We start from the raw sequence: 21,005 nt of genomic DNA, 5'->3' as shown, positions 1-21,005 counted from the left end.
CGTCTTAGTATCCAAAGTTGGATCTAGAAATGGGAGGTTCGATTTAATGTCTACCTTGGACTCAGACGATTGTCATAAAATTATCTATAATCATATGAACATGTTAGTGTGCTTGTCAAGTGAAATATTTCAGACTTGTCAAAGTTAAACTGAAGAGACAGATGACATATTTCCCAGTAGCGCCCTTTGTTTAGTAGGCTATTGCCAGGATTTCCGTAACATAACTAACAGAAACAGACGGGCTCGCAACAAAGCTTTATTTCTCAAAAACGTAAAGTAACATAAAAAATATAAATTTATACACAATATACACAATAAAAAACAATGTTCACAGGTTCTTGTATAATGTGTTTCAAAACCCACCATTGAGACTGTCTACTTAGCAGTGCACAAGTAATAAATCAAAAAATGGAATTCAAAATGGATCATAGATTGTGTATTCCATGTTATAAAGTCATAATATAGAATTAGATGTCCTACTAGACTGGCCTAAATGGTGCTGGGTTCATATCCCTACACTGGTTCCATCCTAGACTGAACTTTTACGACACCTTTTTGGTTCTGTGCTCTGTCATCATTGGAAACCCATAGGAATAAATTGTTTAGTAATTATGTTATTGGTGGATTATATTACATGGAAATGAGTAACAGTGTTTGATTTATGTGAATTTGGCAAAAACCATTAAAGGAACATAAACAGATATAAGCACACAAATACACTGAAATGATTGCTAAACATTAGGCATCTTAAAACAAGGGCCATTTTCTGTGAAATCAGTTTCAGCTCTGATGGTCAGGACCATGCATGTACCATTTTTTTCTCCATCCTATATCAACAATCGGGTCAGAAAAGATTCTTTTAAAATGTACCCTTTCTTAACAGCATATTAGCAGTGGCTTTCTTAATTAAATTCATTTATGTTGATTAAAATCCTGACTTTTGTTGCAGTGTTACATTATAAGAAGTCCAACTTCTGTATTCAGTTTTTTAGGCCAAACAGTAACTAGGAAACCTGATAAGGAAGTCCACATTTCAGTACATAGAAGTATGCCGAGATAAAAAAAAGATAAAAAAAGAAGGTTTAACAATGAGACATATCATGATGGCTGATCTCCTGATGCATTTGAGGTTGTTACAGCAGGGAATTCTAGCTTCTCATATGTCTCTTGCCTGACTGGGAGGTATTCTGTAATGGCATTTGGATCTGTCAAAATGTGAATGGGTACCTGAAAATAGATTTTGAAAAATATTTCTTTGAGCATGTAGTTAATAATACAGTTAAGAAATATGTTCAAATACGCTGTGCTACTCATTAAACATAAATTATTATTATGTTACCAGATGCCAATAAAAAAGAATGTTTTACATTAACCAATATGCATTGTAACATTTTTAACTTTTTCAAATGGGTAGCAATTCTAAAAATAAACAGTCTTACTGTTTAGATTAACATAACTCTGAGTGAAATCATAAAAGAGAAATTTAAGTTGTGTTTTATTGAGAGCAGTCCTCAGCTAGTCTACCCTAACTATACATACAGGCCGGCTTTAGATAACCTGTTTTATTGAGAGCAGTCCTCAGCTAGTCTACCCTAACTATACATACAGGCCGGCTTTAGATAACCTGTTTTATTGAGAGCAGTCCTCAGCTAGTCTACCCTAACTATACATACAGGCCGGCTTTAGATAACCTGTTTTATTGAGAGCAGTCCTCAGCTAGTCTACCCTAACTATACATACAGGCCGGCTTTAGATAACCTGTTTTACTTTACCTTAAGATTTTCAATTTTTTCATCTCTACTTGTGAACTCTCGAAGAATGTAATTTTTTTCAGCCTGAAGAGAGAAAATAAATATATTACATTACTTCATTATGATATATTACGATAGGTAATGGCTGATGAATATGTGTTAAGGTGTTATTAAACGACTCCTAATACTCAAATAAATAATTAAAAGTACTTTATTATCCACATGTTTTACAATGAACAGTTACATAAAGAATTGTTTATTTGATGCTATCTTTATAATGTGCTACCGGTATAATAATACTGTTACTGCACTCTTATGATGTCACTATTATTTAAGGACCACAAGCTTATGCTTTGCCAAAAAGATGATCACATTCAACAATTTAAAATAAGACAATATTTTTAACAAGAATTCCATTAATGTATTAGGTTCCACTCATAGTTGCATTCATAGAGGTTTATCTCAATGCATGCAGTTTGTGGATAATAAATAATTGCACCCACAAAAAAAATAAAACAATTCTTAAACGTGTTCTGTAGATACTGCATGGTATTCATGCTAATGTAATAATTTGATATTACTAAAATGTACAAGGTTCAGAAACATAGTGACTAGTTAACATACAGAGATATCTTAAGGTATGATATGAATTAACCTGGTGAACACAGTACAATGTTTAATCAGTGGGATTGATCAAAATGGCTGTGCCCTTTATATATATAATAGCCATCACATTTGTACCATTTTATTAATTAAATATATCAATATCCTTGTTGATATTAAACAATAATGTGGCTTGTGTATTAAATTTTGTTGAATATGCATACCAGTACAAGCATTCCTTTAAAGAAAAAATGTCCTTTAAAGAATTGCATAGGAATATGTATAGGCTATTGGGGAATCCCCACATTTTCCCACATGTTAATGCTGCTTTTAGTGTAGCAAATGGATTTGATGAGCCAATCAAATTTCACATTATATGCAAAGTTAGTTAGAATGACAATTTTACACAGAAAGTATAATACATACCCAGATGGATTTTGATATACAAAATCATATTTACTTTTTTGTTGGCACTCTACATGAAGAAGTATACCCAATGCTTCTAGATGACACCATGCTTAAAGTTTTGTTTTATTTTATTTTCATTGTAAATAACATTTTAAAACAAGTAATGCTAAACAGTGTCAAGGTTGTGATGTACTGTCTGAAGTGATGGTTTGATACTACTGTAAAAATTATTAGTTTGTTTTGCACATTTGGCATACATGTACATGTCTTAAAGATAATGTATTCACCTCATGATAAATCCTAGTGTCATTCAGTCGTACAATAACATCATCAACACGCATGTAGAATCTCAATAAAATGAAGAAACTTGTTGGCATAACTCTCTGTAATAAAAAACAAAATATTAATACACATGTCTGCAAGAAGCCTTTGGTGTACATTAACCTTACCACCAAATCTTTCAACATACCGGTAACCAGAACAGTTTCCATAAAATATGACAGCTGGCAGGGATATGGGTATTATACCTTTACTATTAATACTGAAAACCAGAACTAGTTTTTTTACAATTCCCATATATTAAAAAAAAAAAAAAAAAAAAAAACATTGTTAAAATGGAAGTGGCGAGAAAAGAGTATTTCTCAGATTTGCGATTTTGTTAATGAAAAAGGTGACTTTTATAACATAAACGAATTTAAAGGGAGGGTAAACTCAAATAAGAGCCTTATGCATACCCGAACCGCCAACACATACTGACACTTTAACAAATGAAAAACGCGTAATTTTAGAATTAATAAAAAAACATGATTATTCCTTCTAACTGGGGGCAGCCATTTTGTTTAGTTTTTGTGACGTCCAGTGGTATATCTTAGGGCGAAGTGACGTCAGCTCCGTCCAACCCCTCTTAAGCACAGTGTAAACAAACGCTCTAATTTACGACAAGGCACTTCGCTTTCATCAACCTGACTTTTAAAACAACATAAATGATTTGATAGTATAATAAACTATTTAACAAAATATATTTCAATTTGCATCAATAGAATGAAATGGAGTTATAGTATTTTTCTCTTTAAAAAAAAATCGAAAGAAAAAATGCTTATTATTAGGCCTATCCGTGGCCTGTACCTGTGGTTCCTGATTGGCAGGTGTATATTTAGACTGTCCCCAGACACTGTGTTTAGACACACTAAAAAGACGTACCTCTTTTATTAAGATCACAAGGTATTGTCTGTTAGCCACGCGGATGCGCCTCAAATCGTAATGGACATTATCACTTTATTACTAATAGAATAGTAATTCTGTAAAACCCTTGATTAAGTAGACTTTCCCATCTAAAATCACAAAACTGACCAATTACGTAGTCCCAAAGAAAAGAAAATTATCACTTTGGTATCGTGAGTGGTCGTTTTTGCTCGGTGTCTGGGGACCGTCTAAATATACACCTGCCAATCAGGAACCACAGGTACAGGCTACGGAAAGAAAAGACCAATTAACCAAGAACACACTCCGATTATTATTTCAGTACGTGGGTTAATTTATGTACAAAACAAGTATATATTATTTTTTAATATAAAATAAGCCACCATTGTCAAAGTGTTGAAATAACTGTATTATGTTGCTGCCTTACTGGGATGAATATTATTACAGAACATTGCGATGCATCTGCAAAAAATCAGGTATGTTTTGTTTCTTCAGTTCAAAGACTAATTCCCGATGTGACACGTTAGGTATTACGTAACCACCAGCTCGCCAGAGGGCGTATTCACTGGGATGGTACAAAATGGCTCGCCCGTTATATATAATAGCCATCACATTTAAGCGTTTTATTAATTAACTATACAATTATACTTGTTGATATTAAACAATAATATGCATTATATCAGAGTATGACAAATATTTTGAAAAGTCACTAGCCACAGGGCTAGTGGGTTTATGAAAACCACTAGCCCACCAAAATAAAGCACTAGCCCAAATTCCTGATCAATTATAACTGGATTTTTATATAATTTTTGTAACATTACACATTAACGAGTATAACAGTAAAATAAAACAAACACTTAAATCACAAACACTTAAATCATGTTGTAACTTTAATGATTGAGCAAACTCTTGGTTGGTATCTAAACACACTATCAAAATAATTAAATTTAAAGAGGGTACGACAGTGTGACACACGGTAATAGATGGTTCAGTGTATTTGGTAGTTGGTTATATATTTAGGGCCTACTATTTATGTCGCCAGGAACGGTGATGCCAAATACAGGGCATTATCCCGTGTCAGACCGATATCAAAAGAATATAACGGCGACATCTAATCCGTTGTTAATTGATGAACAAAAAAGGTATATCTTGTATCGGCAGCTGTGACGTATTATCCAAACCGAGTCATTGCATATGCGGTTACCATTAAAGTAAATTGTTTTCCTGATTGCCGATAACCACGTTAGCGAAGTGTTAAATTAGAAAACAATAGGTAAATAAAACAAACACTGAAATTCAAAGTATGGCTGGGGTTTACTTGACTGAGATTAACCTGTCGTCGCGATTGGTGATTTCCAAGTTCTTAGCTTAAAACATATGTGCGAGATTAACTACCACGTGACATGTCTAACCAATCAAAACACGCATGTCATTAGACTTTATTTCCTGTGCCAGAAACTTGAAAGGGAAAGGTAAACAATGCATGCTGTAACTGTGACGATGTAGAGATAGCATGTTACTGCAGTTTGCAGAACTAGCTCAAGTGGATTATTATTATATACTGATTGCGTTGTTGATATTATTCGATGACAAACATCACAATCAAATTTATTAAACGAAATTTCAGCCGAGAGAAAAAGAAAGAAAGAAGAAAAAAGAAAAAAACGATCGAGCGATGACGAGAGGAGGGGGGAAACCACTAGCCCGCAGGGGCTAGTGGTTTTGCGTTTCTCACTAGCCCTAACTTAAAAACCACTAGCCACGGGCGTCGGGCTAGCAGATTTGTTGAACTCTGATTATATATCATTGAATATGCATACCAGGCCAAATGCCTTAATTGTCCCTTCCTTTAATGAACTCTACAAATTAAATGTGTGTTTCTTAGAATACTACAGTCATTAATTCACTCAGGTTATACTTAAAGAAATTGAAAATGACACGACTAGAGACAAACATATCTTTAGATGACTCGCCTGTTCAACGTAAAATCTGCTCTGTTCTGAAAGGCTCAAAATTATATCATCATACATTAATGTTTTCTGAAAATCGAAATACCGCTATGGCAAAATGGCAATGTCATTTCACCATGGAGCTTAACTGATCTACTATTTATCTAAAACCATTTATAACCATGCAGGAAACAAAGTTAAGATGGTTCCAATATAGAATATTACACAGAATACTGACTACTAACACATCTATCTATAAGCTGAAACTTGTGGATAGTGAAGAATGTAGTTTTTGTCATAAAAGTAAAGAATCTACAATACATCTCTTTTGGGAATGTGATATTGTTCAAGAATTCTGGAATACATTTTTAAATTGGTTATTAGCATCTTGTAATCATATAATAACCTAAACCTCTCTCTTGAACTTGTTACATTCGGACATAAGAAGAACATTAGCACAGACACCATCTTTGATCTCGTATTACTTTCAGCAAAATATTTTATATATCGATGTAAAATCCAAAATACAGCTAGACATTACACATTTTAAATGTGAAATCAAACAAAGATACATTGTAGAAAAACATATACACTTCAGTAACAACAGTATCAATAAATTCTTTACTAAGTGGTCCATGTACCATTCTCTCTTTGAAAACATAACTTGATAATTCATGTATTTGGTTCTTTATTTATTTATTTTTAAGTTTGTTACACCCTCCTTTCCCCCACCACCAACAGTTCATAAGTTTAAACATGAAATGTTAGTAAATAGGATCGCAGTATCTCAGTATTAATATTTTTTAAATTACCACCTATATGAAATATAAAGGTTTTTTTAAGAGTAACTAGTCACAGTTAGTGAGCAAGTGTGTGTGTGTGTATGTCAAAGTCTTTTCTGTTTTGTTTTTTCTTTTTTTCATTTCTTTTTTAAATTATTATTATTATTATTATTATTATTATTACAGTTTATTTTTATTTATTTTTTTCCTTTTATTATTATTACTATATTCTTTAAATTCACTTATTTGTTTTTTTATTATTTATTTATTTATACTTATTATTTTGATTCCCGTATTTAATCCCTCTTCTATAACCTAGACTGACAGAAACCATAACAGTTTTTTATTATTACATTTATAAACCATTGTGTTATTATTTGTCTTGTTTTGTTTACATGATTTGTATAGTTTACATATATTTATATGAAAGTTTACTTAAAATCTAATAATTATGTCATGTACTGGTGCTGTCCATGACTCATGTTTTGTCCTCAGCATGAGTTGTCTGTCATGTAAATGAGGGACTGGAATAAATATTAAAAAACAACAAAAGAAAACAACATTAATACTGAAAACTGAATTTGACGGTACTTACAATTTTAACTCTGAGAATGGAGCAGCCATTGTCCGACAATTCATCTTCATAAAGTAAAATATCATCATAAAAGAGAATCTTTTCTCTTCTTTTTAACTTCTCTGTGTCCACCCTCTCAGATGTTGGTTTTACCTTTAAAAACAAAATATCACTGATCATATTTTATTTTATTTTAGATTTTTCATAAAAATATTATAGTCCCAACATAGATGCAAAATCATAGAATTTTGTGTGATTTAGTGAAAATCACACCATTTCACCCCAGTAGATCACACAACAGCTTACACATAATTTAACATAATTGACATTGGTCAAATGCTCATGTATTTTTAAAAGTCTGCCACAACAATTAGTCATAATTATAACTTAAAACATCTGATGGCATTACCCATTTCCAGTAATTTCTTTAAATCAAAGATGGCAACAATTTAGAGCAAAGGATTAAAACCAAAATGAGTATACATTAAAATATATATCTCTAAATTAACTGAATAACTGAACTGTATTTTATATTTTCACTTTAAAAATTTAAGTTATTTTCCACATATACAAACATGAAATGAAATATAACTCACAGTGACAACCATGATCTAAACCGGACACCCACAGGACTAAGTACTAAGTCTGGTTTTAAGGGTATCCAGTTTAGAGGAGTTCTGTTCAATACTGATATTTAAAAAGGGACCATGAAAAACATACAGTTTTTTAAAGATAATTTTGGTTTGGGGGGCTTTCACTGTTACAGTTGTATCTCTGGCAGATACTTGAAAGTACAAGTAACAACCTCCATATGGTGCATTCCTTTGCCAAAAAGTGAACCTTTGTAGTCTGTGGTGTACGTCCAGTCAAACTGATTCACAACTTTCTTGATATGTTCACAATCAGCTCTGAAAAGGAACATATCCAGTTAATAAAAAAGTAGAATGATCAATGCCTTGTGTAATGACAAAATTTGACAGTGTGTGTAGTGGAGAAAAATACAAAATTAAAAAATATATATTCAACTTTTTTAAATGTGAAAAAAAATAGTTAAACATGCCTCAACTGATGTTCTACAAAGTAAATATCAATGAGCTACATTTGTACATTTCTGTGCACAAATACCCCCCCCCCCCCCACTAATTTCCTCCTCATTCCACATTCCTTTTTAAGCACATTAAATTAAAATGAATATCATTGTCCAAAAATGTTTTGAAACCTATGGGGGCAGCCATTTTGTTTTGTTTTTGTGACAGCCGGTGGTATAGCTTGGGGTGAAGTGACGTCAGCTCCGTCCAACCCCTCTTAAGCACAGTGTAAACAAATTCTCTAATTTACGACAAGGCGCTTCGCTTTCATCAACCTGACTTGTAAAACAACATAAATGACAAGAATTCTTATGAGTTGCATGCTTAAATATTCAACTAAAATTCTAGCTTTCTGTACATGATTCGGCTACAATCTTAGAATACCGGTAGATGTTAATGGGACAGTGTAGTAATCTGCTGATGTCATATGGTCTAACCTCTATTACAAATACCAACAGGTCAAAAGAAAACTGTTTGTAGATGACATACCTGGCTTCTTGCCAAGCACGTGAGGCTGCCACCTGGTAGGGATCAGAACTAGCATCCACCAGTTTGAGGGCATCAAGGGCTGAGAATTCAATTCCAAAACCGTGGCTGTGTTCCACACGCAGCTTGTTGCTTGCAAATACCATTTCAGGTGTTTGTTGAAGTTTCAGCTGATTTTCAAATCTTAAAAAAAAACCCAACATAATTATATACTTTATTGTACTTGTTTAGAAATATCTCAGCATGAGTTCAATCAGTAGCAGTTAGGTTTTAAATGCATGCACTTGCAATATTTGATCTTGTGTTACAAAAGAAATCTAACATGATACCAAATGGCAGGAAAGGATTTGTCATAAACACTTTGCAAATGTCAGGAGATCACATACAATGGCTTTTGAAATGGAAAATAACACTAAGTCCCACCACTGAATTACAATTATACTTGATTCATGAACTTTTTTTAAATCTTATTTTTGTGGAGAAACATTTTTCAAGATATCACAGGATTGCTACTTCATCTTTAAGCTGGCAACTCCCATGACTGGTTTAACAAATTTCACTCACTAAACTATACTTCAACACAAAACAGACCTCAGTGGATATTTTGAAAGTTGTGATGGTATGCAATTATAAAATCATCACCTATTAATTATTATCATGCATAAAATTTACTTCCTTGTAACCTACTTGCCAATAACCTTTTAAAACTCAGGATTTGATGACTAGGTTTGTAACACATAGGGTAAACACTCCAAGTTGCATGATAAATACACATTGTAGAATTATGTAAAACATTTAACTCTTACGATTTTCTTTCTGGTCCAACTGATTCAAGAATGTGACCTTTTGTTGATGTGACTAACCAAGGACCAAACTGAAATGTTTGGGACACTGGTTCACAAAACTGGGGCAGTTGCTTTGAAGCCATTTGTTGATCACTTCACAGCAGTGAATACCTTCTAAATACTAGAAAAAAATATTCACAATTATAACAAAACTACCATCCAAAATATAGCAACCTGTTCAATGAAACATTATATCCTAACTGCTATTACTAAATAGTCCAGTTGTCTAATTGAACACTGCTTTAATAGCACTGCAAGTGCAGGGTCAGCTTTTATATAAAGTTAACAGTGAAGGTTCCCACAGCCAAAGATAGCCACAGATCACAATTAAATCTTCCCATTTGGATGACCAAAATCCAGAAATATATCCACACATGTTGTCTGCTGTTTTCAAGACTGTGATTATTTCACAAAATGGTAGTTTGCAGTGGTAATATAACTTATTAACATTGAAATTAGTTTTTTTTGTGGTAATTCCAGCCCAAGCAAATGTAGTACTTTTTGTGCAAAATGGGTCTACTCAGGCCAGGTTTAGTGTGTGTGTTTGTTTAAACCAATATCCTGGGAGAAAGAGCTGGACAATTGGGGTTGTCCTTTTCAGGGTATGTTGGCCCCAGACAGTCAAAGGTGCATAAAAAAAATCCACAGGACTTCTGATATTAATAAAAGACTTATAGCCACTAATGCTATATAGAAACACAAAGTGTAAATGCATGTAATTGTGATCTGTGGCCAGATACATGTGTACATTGTTCCTTTAGCCACACCGCACCCCCATCCACCCTTCCAATTTCAGTGTTTATGGAACCTTCAAACAATAATGCAGTAAAGAAAAACAGAAAAAAAATAGAGGTGCATTAAATACATGTAACAACCCCACCACATCCCATAATAAATTATAGGTATTTCAATCTTTTTTCACTGCAGTCTTCTAGCCAGAGTACTCTTCCGTTTGAGAGCTAGAATGATATTTTGAGGACAGCCATAATCACCCTCTCAGTAAGAGATAACTCTATCATAAAACATGGGATTTTTACCTACCAAAGAGAAGGATCACTAGACAAAGATGTCTGCTATAATATAAAAATAACCATACATGTATGTTTGACGTTAAATACCATTACATTGATAATTTTCAGATTTTCAGAGTTCGCAGATGTCAAATATTTCACATGTATGTATTAACCACTAATATACTCAATACAGGAAAACACCTGACAACACCCATTTCAACAATGTTTTGGTTAAATATGTAGGTGACAACAGGTTTCTTTCTGTACGTAGTACTAAACCATATAACTTCTGACTGGGTCAAAGTTGGAGGTGCACTCAACTTTTGATAGAGCAGTTAATACAAGTCCTGTTATTGGTGATACATGTAAATGTGAGTGTGTTGGTTGTAAGAAAGAAATCAGTTTCATCTGAGCAAAACATGTATGCAATTTTATTTCATCTAGTACCAATGTGTCAAGCAGCCATGTGCTTGAAACATCAGGGTTTCTGCCAGAAAGAAATTTTGGGTATGGCACTATGGAATTGAATATTTACAATGTGTGTGGATGAATGCAAACGTCCTTCTAGTTCTCTAATGGCAGGAAAAGCATGTGATCACTCCCGCTCTCCTCCCCAATCACCTGGAAAGTCTGAGCATGGCAAATTAATCACCTTGCAATAAAAAAAAAAGTATCCTCGCTGTATGGGTTTTGGCGCGGATAAGCAGCGATCTCACATAGTGTTAAAATAACTAAGTTTTTAAATGAAACAAAAAAATTCTACAGTAAACTATATTCAAGCAATAATTTGGAAACTTATGATAATATTGAACAAAGACTTTCAGAAGCTAATTTTAATAAATTAACTGATGCTGAAGCGGGAAAACTAGAAGGAGAAATAGAGTATCACGAAGCATTAGCATTTCTTAAAAGTATGAAACATTACAAAAGTCCTGGATCAGATGGTTTTTCAGCAGTTTTTAAAAAATGTTTTGGATAAACTTGGGTCATTTTATTGTAAGATCGATTAATTGTGGCTACAATTTGAAAGAAATATCTTGTACAAAAAAAATTAGGAATAATTACCTGCATCCCAAAATCTGATAAACCAAAAGTTTTTAAAAAACTAGCGACCAATCACGTTATTAAATTGTGTATATAAAATAGCCTCTGGTTGCATTGCCAACTGAAACAAAAGGGTCCTAAATAAAATTATATCAGATGATCAAACTGGTTTTATAAAAGGAAGATATATGGGTGAAAATATCAGATTAGTATATGATATTATGCAATACACAGAGGTCCATAATATACCATTTTTCTGTAAATGTTGAAGATATTGTTATTAAAAATTTGCGAAGCTTCGTATAATCGATTCAATTCGAAATCGTCACGAAGCTTCGATTCGATTCGATTTTTGTGTATTCGGAATTTCGAATATTGTAGTGAACGGACAACTGGAAAAAGAGGGACAAACTATATGGCCAACCATTAACATTAATAAACAATAAACAATGTGGAAGACAAAACAGGAAAAAAACTCACATTTTAAAATGAAATTCGTATAAGTAACTCTTATCATACATATTTTTTAGTTTGTTTGATTAGTTGCTCATTAGCCAAATGTAGCTTCGATTTGATTCGATTTTTGTGTATTCGGAATTTCGAATATTGTAGTGAACGGACAACTGGAAAAAGAGGGACAAACTATATGGCCAACCATTAACATTAATAAACAATAAACAATGTGGAAGACAAAACAGGAAAAAAACTCACATTTTAAAATGAAATTCGTATAAGTAACTCTTATCATACATATTTTTTAGTTTGTTTGATTAGTTGCTCATTAGCCCAAATGTAGACTCATTGCCTCCAGTACTACACTGCTACAAGGCTAATTGAATGACGTTTTCTTTTTCTTTTTTTAAGTACGAGATGAATATTACTTTATTAACAGACTATTTAAATGAACCTTTTTTATATAAAAATTGGTGATGAGTGTTAATTTTCACATGTTTACTTCACTTCCAAGATATTATCTCGTGTTAGTTCAACCTATGTACACATTAGTACTGGTTTTCTATTTAGGGCGCTTTATTATTTAAACTTCAACCTTGTGTAATCATGTTAATAACCGTACGTACAAGTACACCCAATGCAGTGGATATTTATATTGTCTTTCTAATTTCCTTCACTGAGCTGAATATTCCTTTGTGAACTGCATCTGATACACTTGATTATTCTCCAAGGTATTTGAGATTCGAAATTCGATTTGATTATTCTCCAAGGTATTTGAGATTCGAAATTCGATTTGATTCGAACAATTTCGAATATTCGATTCGACCGGAAAATTTTGATTCACAGATATATATATATATAATTAAAATATAAACATTAAATTCAATATATAGTGAGATTTTTTGTTTTAATTTTTAGTTTACTTGTGTATACTATACTGTAACCTTTTTGATGGGGTATATATTTTAAAACGGAACATCCAGATAACTTCTCAATGACCAATATTCAAGAAAAATAACTCCAAACAACTGGATATGTTGTGTAGTGGTCCATAAATTCCATATTAACAATACACGTCAAAAACTTTTAATCCTGACCGAATATAATCGTATGCAGTGCATGTAAAATAAGGACAGGGGACTCATTCGGATGTCCATAGAAATAGATTGACATTGGGCCGGTATAATTATCTTGTGATTATTGTATTAGTAGCAGACGACAATGTCTCGTGCAGCAGGTGAGTAACATTCATTTTTAAAATTTGGAGATACAGAGATATTTATGTATGTTAAAAAAGTGCCTTACAGAAAATAGTACTTTTAGTTACATGGTATTTTTAATTGTTTATACTTATCGCAAACTGGCAAATTGTAAACATTTCTTTATTTTTAGCAATAAAAAATACTTCTGTCAACAAAAACTTCTGTATTTGACATCATAGCCCGAGTAGGTTATACACATTCTTCCAAATGTCTGTCTACCTCTCTTGGTCTAGTTCACCAAGATAAACCTCGCGTGCAAGCACTTGCACGCGAGGTTTATCTTGGTGAACTACTCTTGGTCAAAAGTACTCAGGTTACTGATGTCATAGCCTTTCTTTGATGACGCACAATTGCTATTTAAAATACACACTGTGCCATAATACATACCTAGACGATATATATTTTATTTAAAACTTCATGCTATTGCCTGCCTAGCATCATTTCACTTTTCAGAAGACTCAGTAGTTATGTTCAGCTAGTCTTATTTTTGCTCATGGCAAATATTGTTTCTTGTTCTTTTTTCTTTTCAAAATAAAAGTCTTGTAAGTATATACCGCATGTTATAAAGAAATCTTGTAAGTATATAACGCATGTTACCTTATCATAGTATTATGGTCGTTTTAGCTTGTGTTTTGTTGACAGGTCATTAAGTTGATCGGAATTAGGAGTACTTCGAAATATGGACAGTCACGGTATTATACGTCAGTGGATTGTGATTTGAAGTACAGTGGACCACAACAGACGCATTGATATTGCCATTTGCTGTATTATAATTAATTTGCTTAATGTTTAATTATGTTATTATTTAAACGCCAATTGCAAAGCTTAAAATTAAGTTATTCATTTAATGTCACACTTTTCCGATTTTAGGACTTATTCTGTATTTCCGGTTTGGTGAAAGTCTCTTTGGGACGAGTCAAAAAGTCGAATGGGTTGTTTGTGAATTTTATAGCTGAAAGTCGACTCAAATATTGGTATATAATCTTACGAGTTTCTCACTAAAGAGTTACTGATTTACTATGAGAATGATAAAAAAAATTATATAACATTTTGGTAGGTTTGATTTAGAAATTAGAATACTACTACTAACTATACGCGTTTTCTCTTTTTCCGTTATACTCGTAATATCGTATGCACATACCGGTAAACTGTATCCAATGGTAATTTTGCCCTGAAACCAGTTTGCACCACAACTCGCACAAGTCATTTTAATATGATTTTGGCGAACTGGTAATAAGGATAAAATAACCAATTACCCATAAAACTTAAAAAATATTGTTGGATCCAAAACAATGTTCAGCACTTTTCTTTTTATGTTAAGCCAGAGTTGAATTATTAAAAAAAATAACACAAGTAAAATATTTGAAGGTATGAGGTAGTCAGATTTTACTTTAATTAAAAATGAAGGCCTGCTGATGCTAATTTTTTTTTATTTATTTTTTTAATTTTCAGTTTTATGAAAATGGAAGATCAGAGTGTCACAACATAAATGATCTTCGTTGCAGTATCGACACACAGTATAACAGCTATTGCCAGCTAGGAATAATGAAGTTGCGTTATTTCCATCAATGTAAAATTTTCAACTGTTTTTATGCCACTTTAAGTTCGCATATTCTTGTTTTGGTTTTGTTGCTGTACTCGGGACATGGAGTTGATGTCAAACCTCAAAAAGAACCATACCTTCCTGACTATGAAGTATATCATAATTTATCAACTCTCAACATTTTCATCCAAAATATGGCAGCATCATTTCCAAATTTTGTGAAAGTTGATTGGACATACAAGTCTTTACAACACCGATCTCAGTATCTGCTTCATGTCACAAATTTTTCCTCAAGTAAAAATTATTTCATTCATGATGGAATGGAAGTTAGGAAAATACAGATCCTATTTTCCTATGGTGAACATGCACGTGAATTCTTCCCTGTTGAAAGTTTAATATTCTTGTTGAAAAACATAACTCAGGGAGCTTCTGCTCTTTCAGAAAGTTTTCAGTATAAATTTTCAAAGTTTATATTAACTAATTTTGATTTATACATTATTGTAATGGCAAACCCTGATGGTAGATTTTATGTCGAAATGTCTGACAATTACTGCTGGCGAGGAACAAGTAAAGGTGTTGATATCAACAGAAACTTTGGATGGGAGTTTGGAAAGAAAGGAAGTTCTTCAGATCCAAATGATGAAGAATACAGAGGACCATCATCGTTTTCAGGTGTGTGTTTATGGGCCATTTTCACAAAAAGGGGCAAATAATGGTAAAGACATTGCAGCTCCCAATATTTGTCACAAAACAGCATATAATGTAAATAAACAGGGATGCACATAAAAAGCATCATCACTTGATGCACTGGATATGATATTTGACCATGCAGATGCATTAGAAAAGCTTGTAGTTAAAATAAATATACCCAAAATGTCCACTTCATTATTGTGCACAAAAGCACATGTTATCATTATGGAATCGCTAAACTCCCTAAAATACTAAGTGTTTGCCTTTAAACTGCAAAATGTAAGTAAACCACTCACAAATACATAAGTTTTTTAAATTTCAATTTCAAATAATAAAATAAAACTACACTGCATACAGTTGCACCGTTTATTTTTCAGTAAAGACATTTGTTTACTATTATGCCTTATGATTAAGGGTAACAACAGAAGCACACAAATATTTTTATGTACATTTAATTTTTTTTATACATCTCTACTTTTGCTACTTGAAATTATGCACCACTGAACATATCTGCTTTAGATTTTACTGTTAAAGACATGAATTTTTTTTTATATGATTAAAAATTACCGTTATTTGTCCCTTTTCGTGAAAATATAGCCCTTATACAAACATTTATCTACATGTATTTAAAAAATTTTATTTTAAAATGTGTGCAGTTAACTTTGAGAAACCTACATGTATCATATTATGTAGTACATTGTACTAGTTATCTAATATATAATATGTATGATATCTTCTAGAACCTGAAACTAAAGTGTTTACTACCATCACAGAAAGAAATAACTTTGATGTGTTCATATCCTTCCATTCCGGAACTCGTCAGATTTACCTACCATTTGCAGGTAAGATATTTATTTCATAACAAAATCTTGTTGGTGCTGATGAACATTGATTATTGATACTTGTTGGTTACTTCATGACTTATTAGGGAACATTTGTGCATGTAGATATCAAATCTGTACAAATAGTGGCCTCACAAAAGATGGGTGAAAATATGTGTTTCTAATCAGTTGTTTTATACACATTGTCATGGTTCATGTGAGAGCATTTCAGACCCAGGACAGATAGTACCTCCATACAAAATGACTATCAGAATGTAGAGGGCTGCTATCCAGATAAAAGTATAAAAAACACTAAATAGCCATAATCTATGTTGGTAAAAATGTGCTGAAATGTTGGTATTAAACACACATTTCAACTTTTCAGTGGAAAGGTGTACACTGACATTTTTCATAGCAACTACTAACAACTAATCGTTAACACCTCTCCTGGACAGAAGTGGTGACAGCGGGTTTCCTCTCAAAATCTATGTGGTTCTTGACCATATGTCTGATGCCATATAACCGTAAATAAAATGTATTGAGTGAGTCGTTAAATAAAACATTTCTTCTTTTTTTTTTTCTCTCCTGGACAGAGCCCAAATAGCCTAGGTGTGTGCCCAGAACAGCATGCTTGAATCTTAAACAGATATAAGAAAAGAAATAATAGAATAATAAAAGAAAAAAAGTAAAAATTAAATAAAAAGGCTACATCTACAAGATAAGTTTATGGCTTCATTTGAGTAGATTTAGTAGCAATCATTATGGATAATCGTATTTTAATTGAAAGTCTGTTTTTTCTTTGTTATAGATACTCGGTCAAAATTAACACATCGAATTCCAGACAATCTTATTACATTGACTAAACTGGCATCTGCATTATCGGTCTCAACAGCACACAAGTACCAGTTTGGCAGAACGTCTGAGCTGACCGACTACACCGCTGATGGGACATCATTTGACTATATGGCTGGTGTAAAACATGTATGATGTTAAATAACTTTTCACTCTGATCCATTATTGTTTTGTAAAGTTTTTAATCTAAATGTATGTCTTAGAGTAAAATATAGTGTTATTTAGAGAATAACTAATGAGCTACAAGGAATTATGAATTATCTGTTTAAAACATTAATTCACCAGGAACAGATAATTCGTAACTTCTTGTAGTCTTTATTACCCATTGTCACTTTTAACTGGTTTTTAATCAAAAACATTCCTCTGCTGTCTACAACAAGCCACCAACCATTACATCATGCAATCTTACTTGCATTACATGACGTAATGTAAGTGACATCATTGCATAACAGCCAAATATTTACAATACAAAATAATATGACTGTGGTTGCATTAGAAAATAATTATTTGAGAACATCATTCGTTATTTTTGATGACACATACTTGTTAACACATGTACATGTACATTGAGAATATTTAAGAAATAGAATAATACATTTGTGTCCGTTGGATACCATTTAACTTGCCACTTGTTTAAGAACGTATCCAGCTCGCTTTTCCTTGTTAGATACATTTTAAAACAACTTGTAAGATAAATGGTATCTTAACGGCCACTCATGTAGTATTATCTTTTTATTAGTCCCCTACTGGTCCAACTGGAGGGGCCTATAAAGTTTTGCACATGCTGTTCATCTGTTGAAGTAGGCCGATTACCTGGTACATTAATTGTTTTTAAAATGTCATCCCATCAGAATCAAATAAATTGTATAAGAGCAGAAAGTTGGTGATTATAAACTGATAAAATTACTGTATTATTTTGACAGATCCCATTAACCCTTGCCATTGAGCTGTGGGGGAGAAATAATCATGTTGGGCCCAGCTGCTTTGATCAGTTTAATCCTCAGAGTGAACAGCTTCAAGTAAGTACAGAAAAACTTTATTTTTAAATATGTTAAATATTACTCAGCTTGAAGGAAGTAAATAGTGTTGGTTTTAGAAATGTAATGCTTTATTATCCATAAGGTTCAAACTAAACTACAGTAATAATTGTATTGATATATTAGAACATTTCTAATAGCTGATAAAAATGACATCCTATGTTCTGATCATAAATTATGACAATCATGTATGTTCTTTACAAAATGTATGTTACTTGTTGGTAACTTGCAGCTAACTTCACACATCTTGTACTTCACATTCACTCAGGTAATAGTCTCTATAAATAATTACAATTGTTGTAAATTTGAATATAGCATTTGTTACACGAGTAATTTGCTAAACATGTTTTAGAAAATTATTCCTGTCTTGTTAATTAGAATAAGATTAGTGTGCCTTTGTTATTTAACCCAAGATTGTCCCCATCCTTCACTCCATGAAGTGGATCACACCAAGAAAAACACATCACCCAAACACAAAATATATGTAAAAAACTTACTTGATGTTTAGATATGTCTGTTTTTTTCTTCTAATTTCAGAGAGAGATTTCAGATATACATCCACTTTATGTGACCTTCTTTCAATTTACACTCAAGTGGAAAACATCTTCTGTTATTAAACATCAAGTACAGGTAAGTTTCATTAAGTAAACATAGGTATGAGTATTACTCATGAGACTAAGTAAGATATGTTGAACATCTAAGAATTTGGCTAGTGGCAGAGCTAGCCCTGATCTTGTACAATAGAATTAAAGTACCATATACTTGATACACTAGTGCACTATTATATTTAATGCATATCTGGATTTGCTATTTACACTGTAAAGTTCATTTGTATTTTGTTTCAGTCACTTTCAAGCTTTATTCAAGTGCATTACCTTTTGACTGGATGTCTGCTGATTGGAATCATTGTGCTGCTTGTTCAAGGGAGGCTACTCTTCTGTCACAGATTGTACTCAAGAAAGCATATTATTAGTCTACGGTCTTTGAGTTCCACTTTGACTTACTGGGGATTTATTAAATCTGTTTAAAAACAGTGTATGCATTGCATAATTACTGGTATCACATTACTAACACAATATGTTTTATGAATTTAATTTTAATTTTTTAATTTTTAATTAATCTCATTTTATATTTTACTAATAATTATTTATATTTATTTAATGTTTCAAACTCTTGGTCTATTGTTTTAAAAATTTGATGTAGGAAATAGAAAAAGAGAACATTTTGAATGTTCTTTTTTGCAGGTAACATTATGTCGACTACTCTGCAAATACTAAAGCCCTCTTAAAGCCGCACACCCTAGTTCCATCCAGCGAAAATAAATTATAATTTGGTTAATCTACAAACCTGTAATACACTTAGATCACGTTTTTATCAAATGGAGTGAAAAAGTAGGTTTTATATAAATAAATACCATGGGAATCCCCATGTCCCAATTGCTTGAAATAATTTTGAAAGTTAGTATTCTGATGTCACCGGTAGATGTCGCTCGAAGCACAACAATTTCATGCGTCACGACAAATTTCACACTTGGGGTGTGTTCGTTTCACCTCTCCTGGACATGTTCCAACTGTTCTGTCCTGGTTGTATCCCCTCTCCAGATATCGTAAGACGTAGCAAAATTATTGGTTTTAAGGGTTTGTAACGTTTTGTATTGAGACACTTACTTGTCTGAACTTTATTGTTACTGAAAATGTTCACGAATTGTGAAGAAAAATCTCATAAATGAACAACAACAAATCGGATGTTGATTTCGCGAACCGTGCACGAGAAAACAAACCAAACCCAAATGATAACGGTCACGTGATATACCAACGTCTGTGACATTGAAATGGAAATATCCCCTCTAAAAATAGATTGGACCTCGCTTGCTTAACGTTTTTTTCTCGACAGAATGTCTTGTGAAAAAATGCATTTCGTGGTTTTACAAATATCAGGATTACCAAAAAGCACTTCAGGTGAATGGAAATATGTATTCTAAATAATAAAATGTAAGTAAAGTGCAATTTGATTTGTGAAAAATGGGGTTTAATAGCAAAATTTGTTAAATATTATACCTTCAACTATATGCCCATCAAAATTGCAACCCAGTAATTTAATTTCCTAGTAGAACAATTTTTTTTTGGAGAATATTTAGAGGACGACATATTCTGCAATGTTATGCCAGATAAATACTATTGACAAGTTTACTGTTTTTGAGCAACTCGCCTGTCTGACAGCCTTATCAAGATACCAACATTTAACGTACCATATTTTATGGATTTGCTGCTTTCTTAAGAATGCAACTGTTTACATGATGTGCATTCACACTAGTTTTTGATATTCATGATTTTTATATGCAAATATTATTTGTGGGATTGGTTAAATTTTAGTTATTTAAAAATAACAAAATATGACATTTGCTCGCTTGGTACTCGGTCGGTTTGGGATTGATGTCCATCGGTGGGCCCATTGGGCTATTTCTCATTCCAGCCAGTGCACCACGACTGGTGTATCTAAGGTTGTGGTATGTGCTATCCTGTCTGTGAGATGGTGCATATAAAAGATCCCTTGCTACTAATGGAAAAATGTAGCAGGTTTCATATCTGTGACTAACAAAATGAC

General features: G+C 32.6%; 2 protein-coding genes across 5 annotated transcripts; one reads left to right on the top strand and one right to left on the bottom strand.

The window, feature by feature from the left end:
• Positions 1-240: 240 nt before the first annotated feature.
• On the bottom strand, positions 241-14,355 carry LOC121370675 (TIP41-like protein). Of its 3 annotated transcripts, none has more exons than XM_041496067.1 (8): positions 14,056-14,355; positions 9,648-9,807; positions 8,845-9,024; positions 8,073-8,175; positions 7,289-7,420; positions 3,050-3,145; positions 1,773-1,835; positions 241-1,227 (listed from the first exon to the last, which is right to left on the bottom strand). In XM_041496067.1, exons 2-8 carry the CDS (start codon positions 9,767-9,769, stop codon positions 1,099-1,101), a joined length of 825 nt encoding a protein of 274 aa, XP_041352001.1. In that variant the 5' UTR covers positions 9,770-9,807; positions 14,056-14,355; the 3' UTR covers positions 241-1,098. The 3 variants fall into 3 exon arrangements, with proteins under 3 accessions (XP_041352001.1, XP_041352002.1, XP_041352003.1); XM_041496068.1 differs by lacking the exon at positions 14,056-14,355 and adding an exon at positions 13,846-13,971; XM_041496069.1 differs by lacking the exon at positions 9,648-9,807.
• Positions 14,354-19,801, top strand: LOC121370674 (zinc carboxypeptidase-like). Of its 2 annotated transcripts, none has more exons than XM_041496065.1 (7): positions 14,354-14,432; positions 14,911-15,673; positions 16,432-16,533; positions 17,321-17,493; positions 18,288-18,383; positions 18,939-19,031; positions 19,247-19,801. In XM_041496065.1, the coding sequence occupies exons 2-7, from the start codon at positions 15,004-15,006 to the stop codon at positions 19,427-19,429; spliced, it is 1,317 nt and encodes a 438-aa protein (XP_041351999.1). In that variant the 5' UTR covers positions 14,354-14,432; positions 14,911-15,003; the 3' UTR covers positions 19,430-19,801. The 2 variants fall into 2 exon arrangements, with proteins under 2 accessions (XP_041351999.1, XP_041352000.1); XM_041496066.1 differs by having other exon boundaries at positions 14,377-14,511.
• The last annotated feature ends 1,204 nt before the right edge of the window (positions 19,802-21,005 follow it).

This window comes from Gigantopelta aegis, chromosome 4 (genome assembly GCF_016097555.1).
Source record: "Gigantopelta aegis isolate Gae_Host chromosome 4, Gae_host_genome, whole genome shotgun sequence".
Lineage (NCBI taxonomy): Eukaryota > Metazoa > Mollusca > Gastropoda > Neomphalida > Peltospiridae > Gigantopelta > Gigantopelta aegis.
Note: the sequence above shows the minus strand (reverse complement) of the source record. Positions and strands in the feature narration are given on the sequence as shown.

Bases quoted from the DNA above. Each gene is read 5' to 3' on its own strand.
- LOC121370675 (XM_041496067.1), bottom strand. From the start codon at position 9,769: ATGGCTTCAAAGCAACTGCCCCAGTTTTGTGAACCAGTGTCCCAAACA. The intron at 7,421-8,072 runs GTTGTTACTTGT...TTGTTTTTAAAG, and splicing joins AAGGAATGCACCATATGGAG to GTAAAACCAACATCTGAGAG. The intron at 1,836-3,049 runs GTGAATACATTA...TTCTCTCTTCAG, and splicing joins ACACTAGGATTTATCATGAG to GCTGAAAAAAATTACATTCT.
- LOC121370674 (XM_041496065.1), top strand. From the start codon at position 15,004: ATGAAGTTGCGTTATTTCCATCAATGTAAAATTTTCAACTGTTTTTAT. The intron at 15,674-16,431 runs GTGTGTGTTTAT...GATATCTTCTAG, and splicing joins AGGACCATCATCGTTTTCAG to AACCTGAAACTAAAGTGTTT. The intron at 17,494-18,287 runs GTATGATGTTAA...TTATTTTGACAG, and splicing joins ATATGGCTGGTGTAAAACAT to ATCCCATTAACCCTTGCCAT.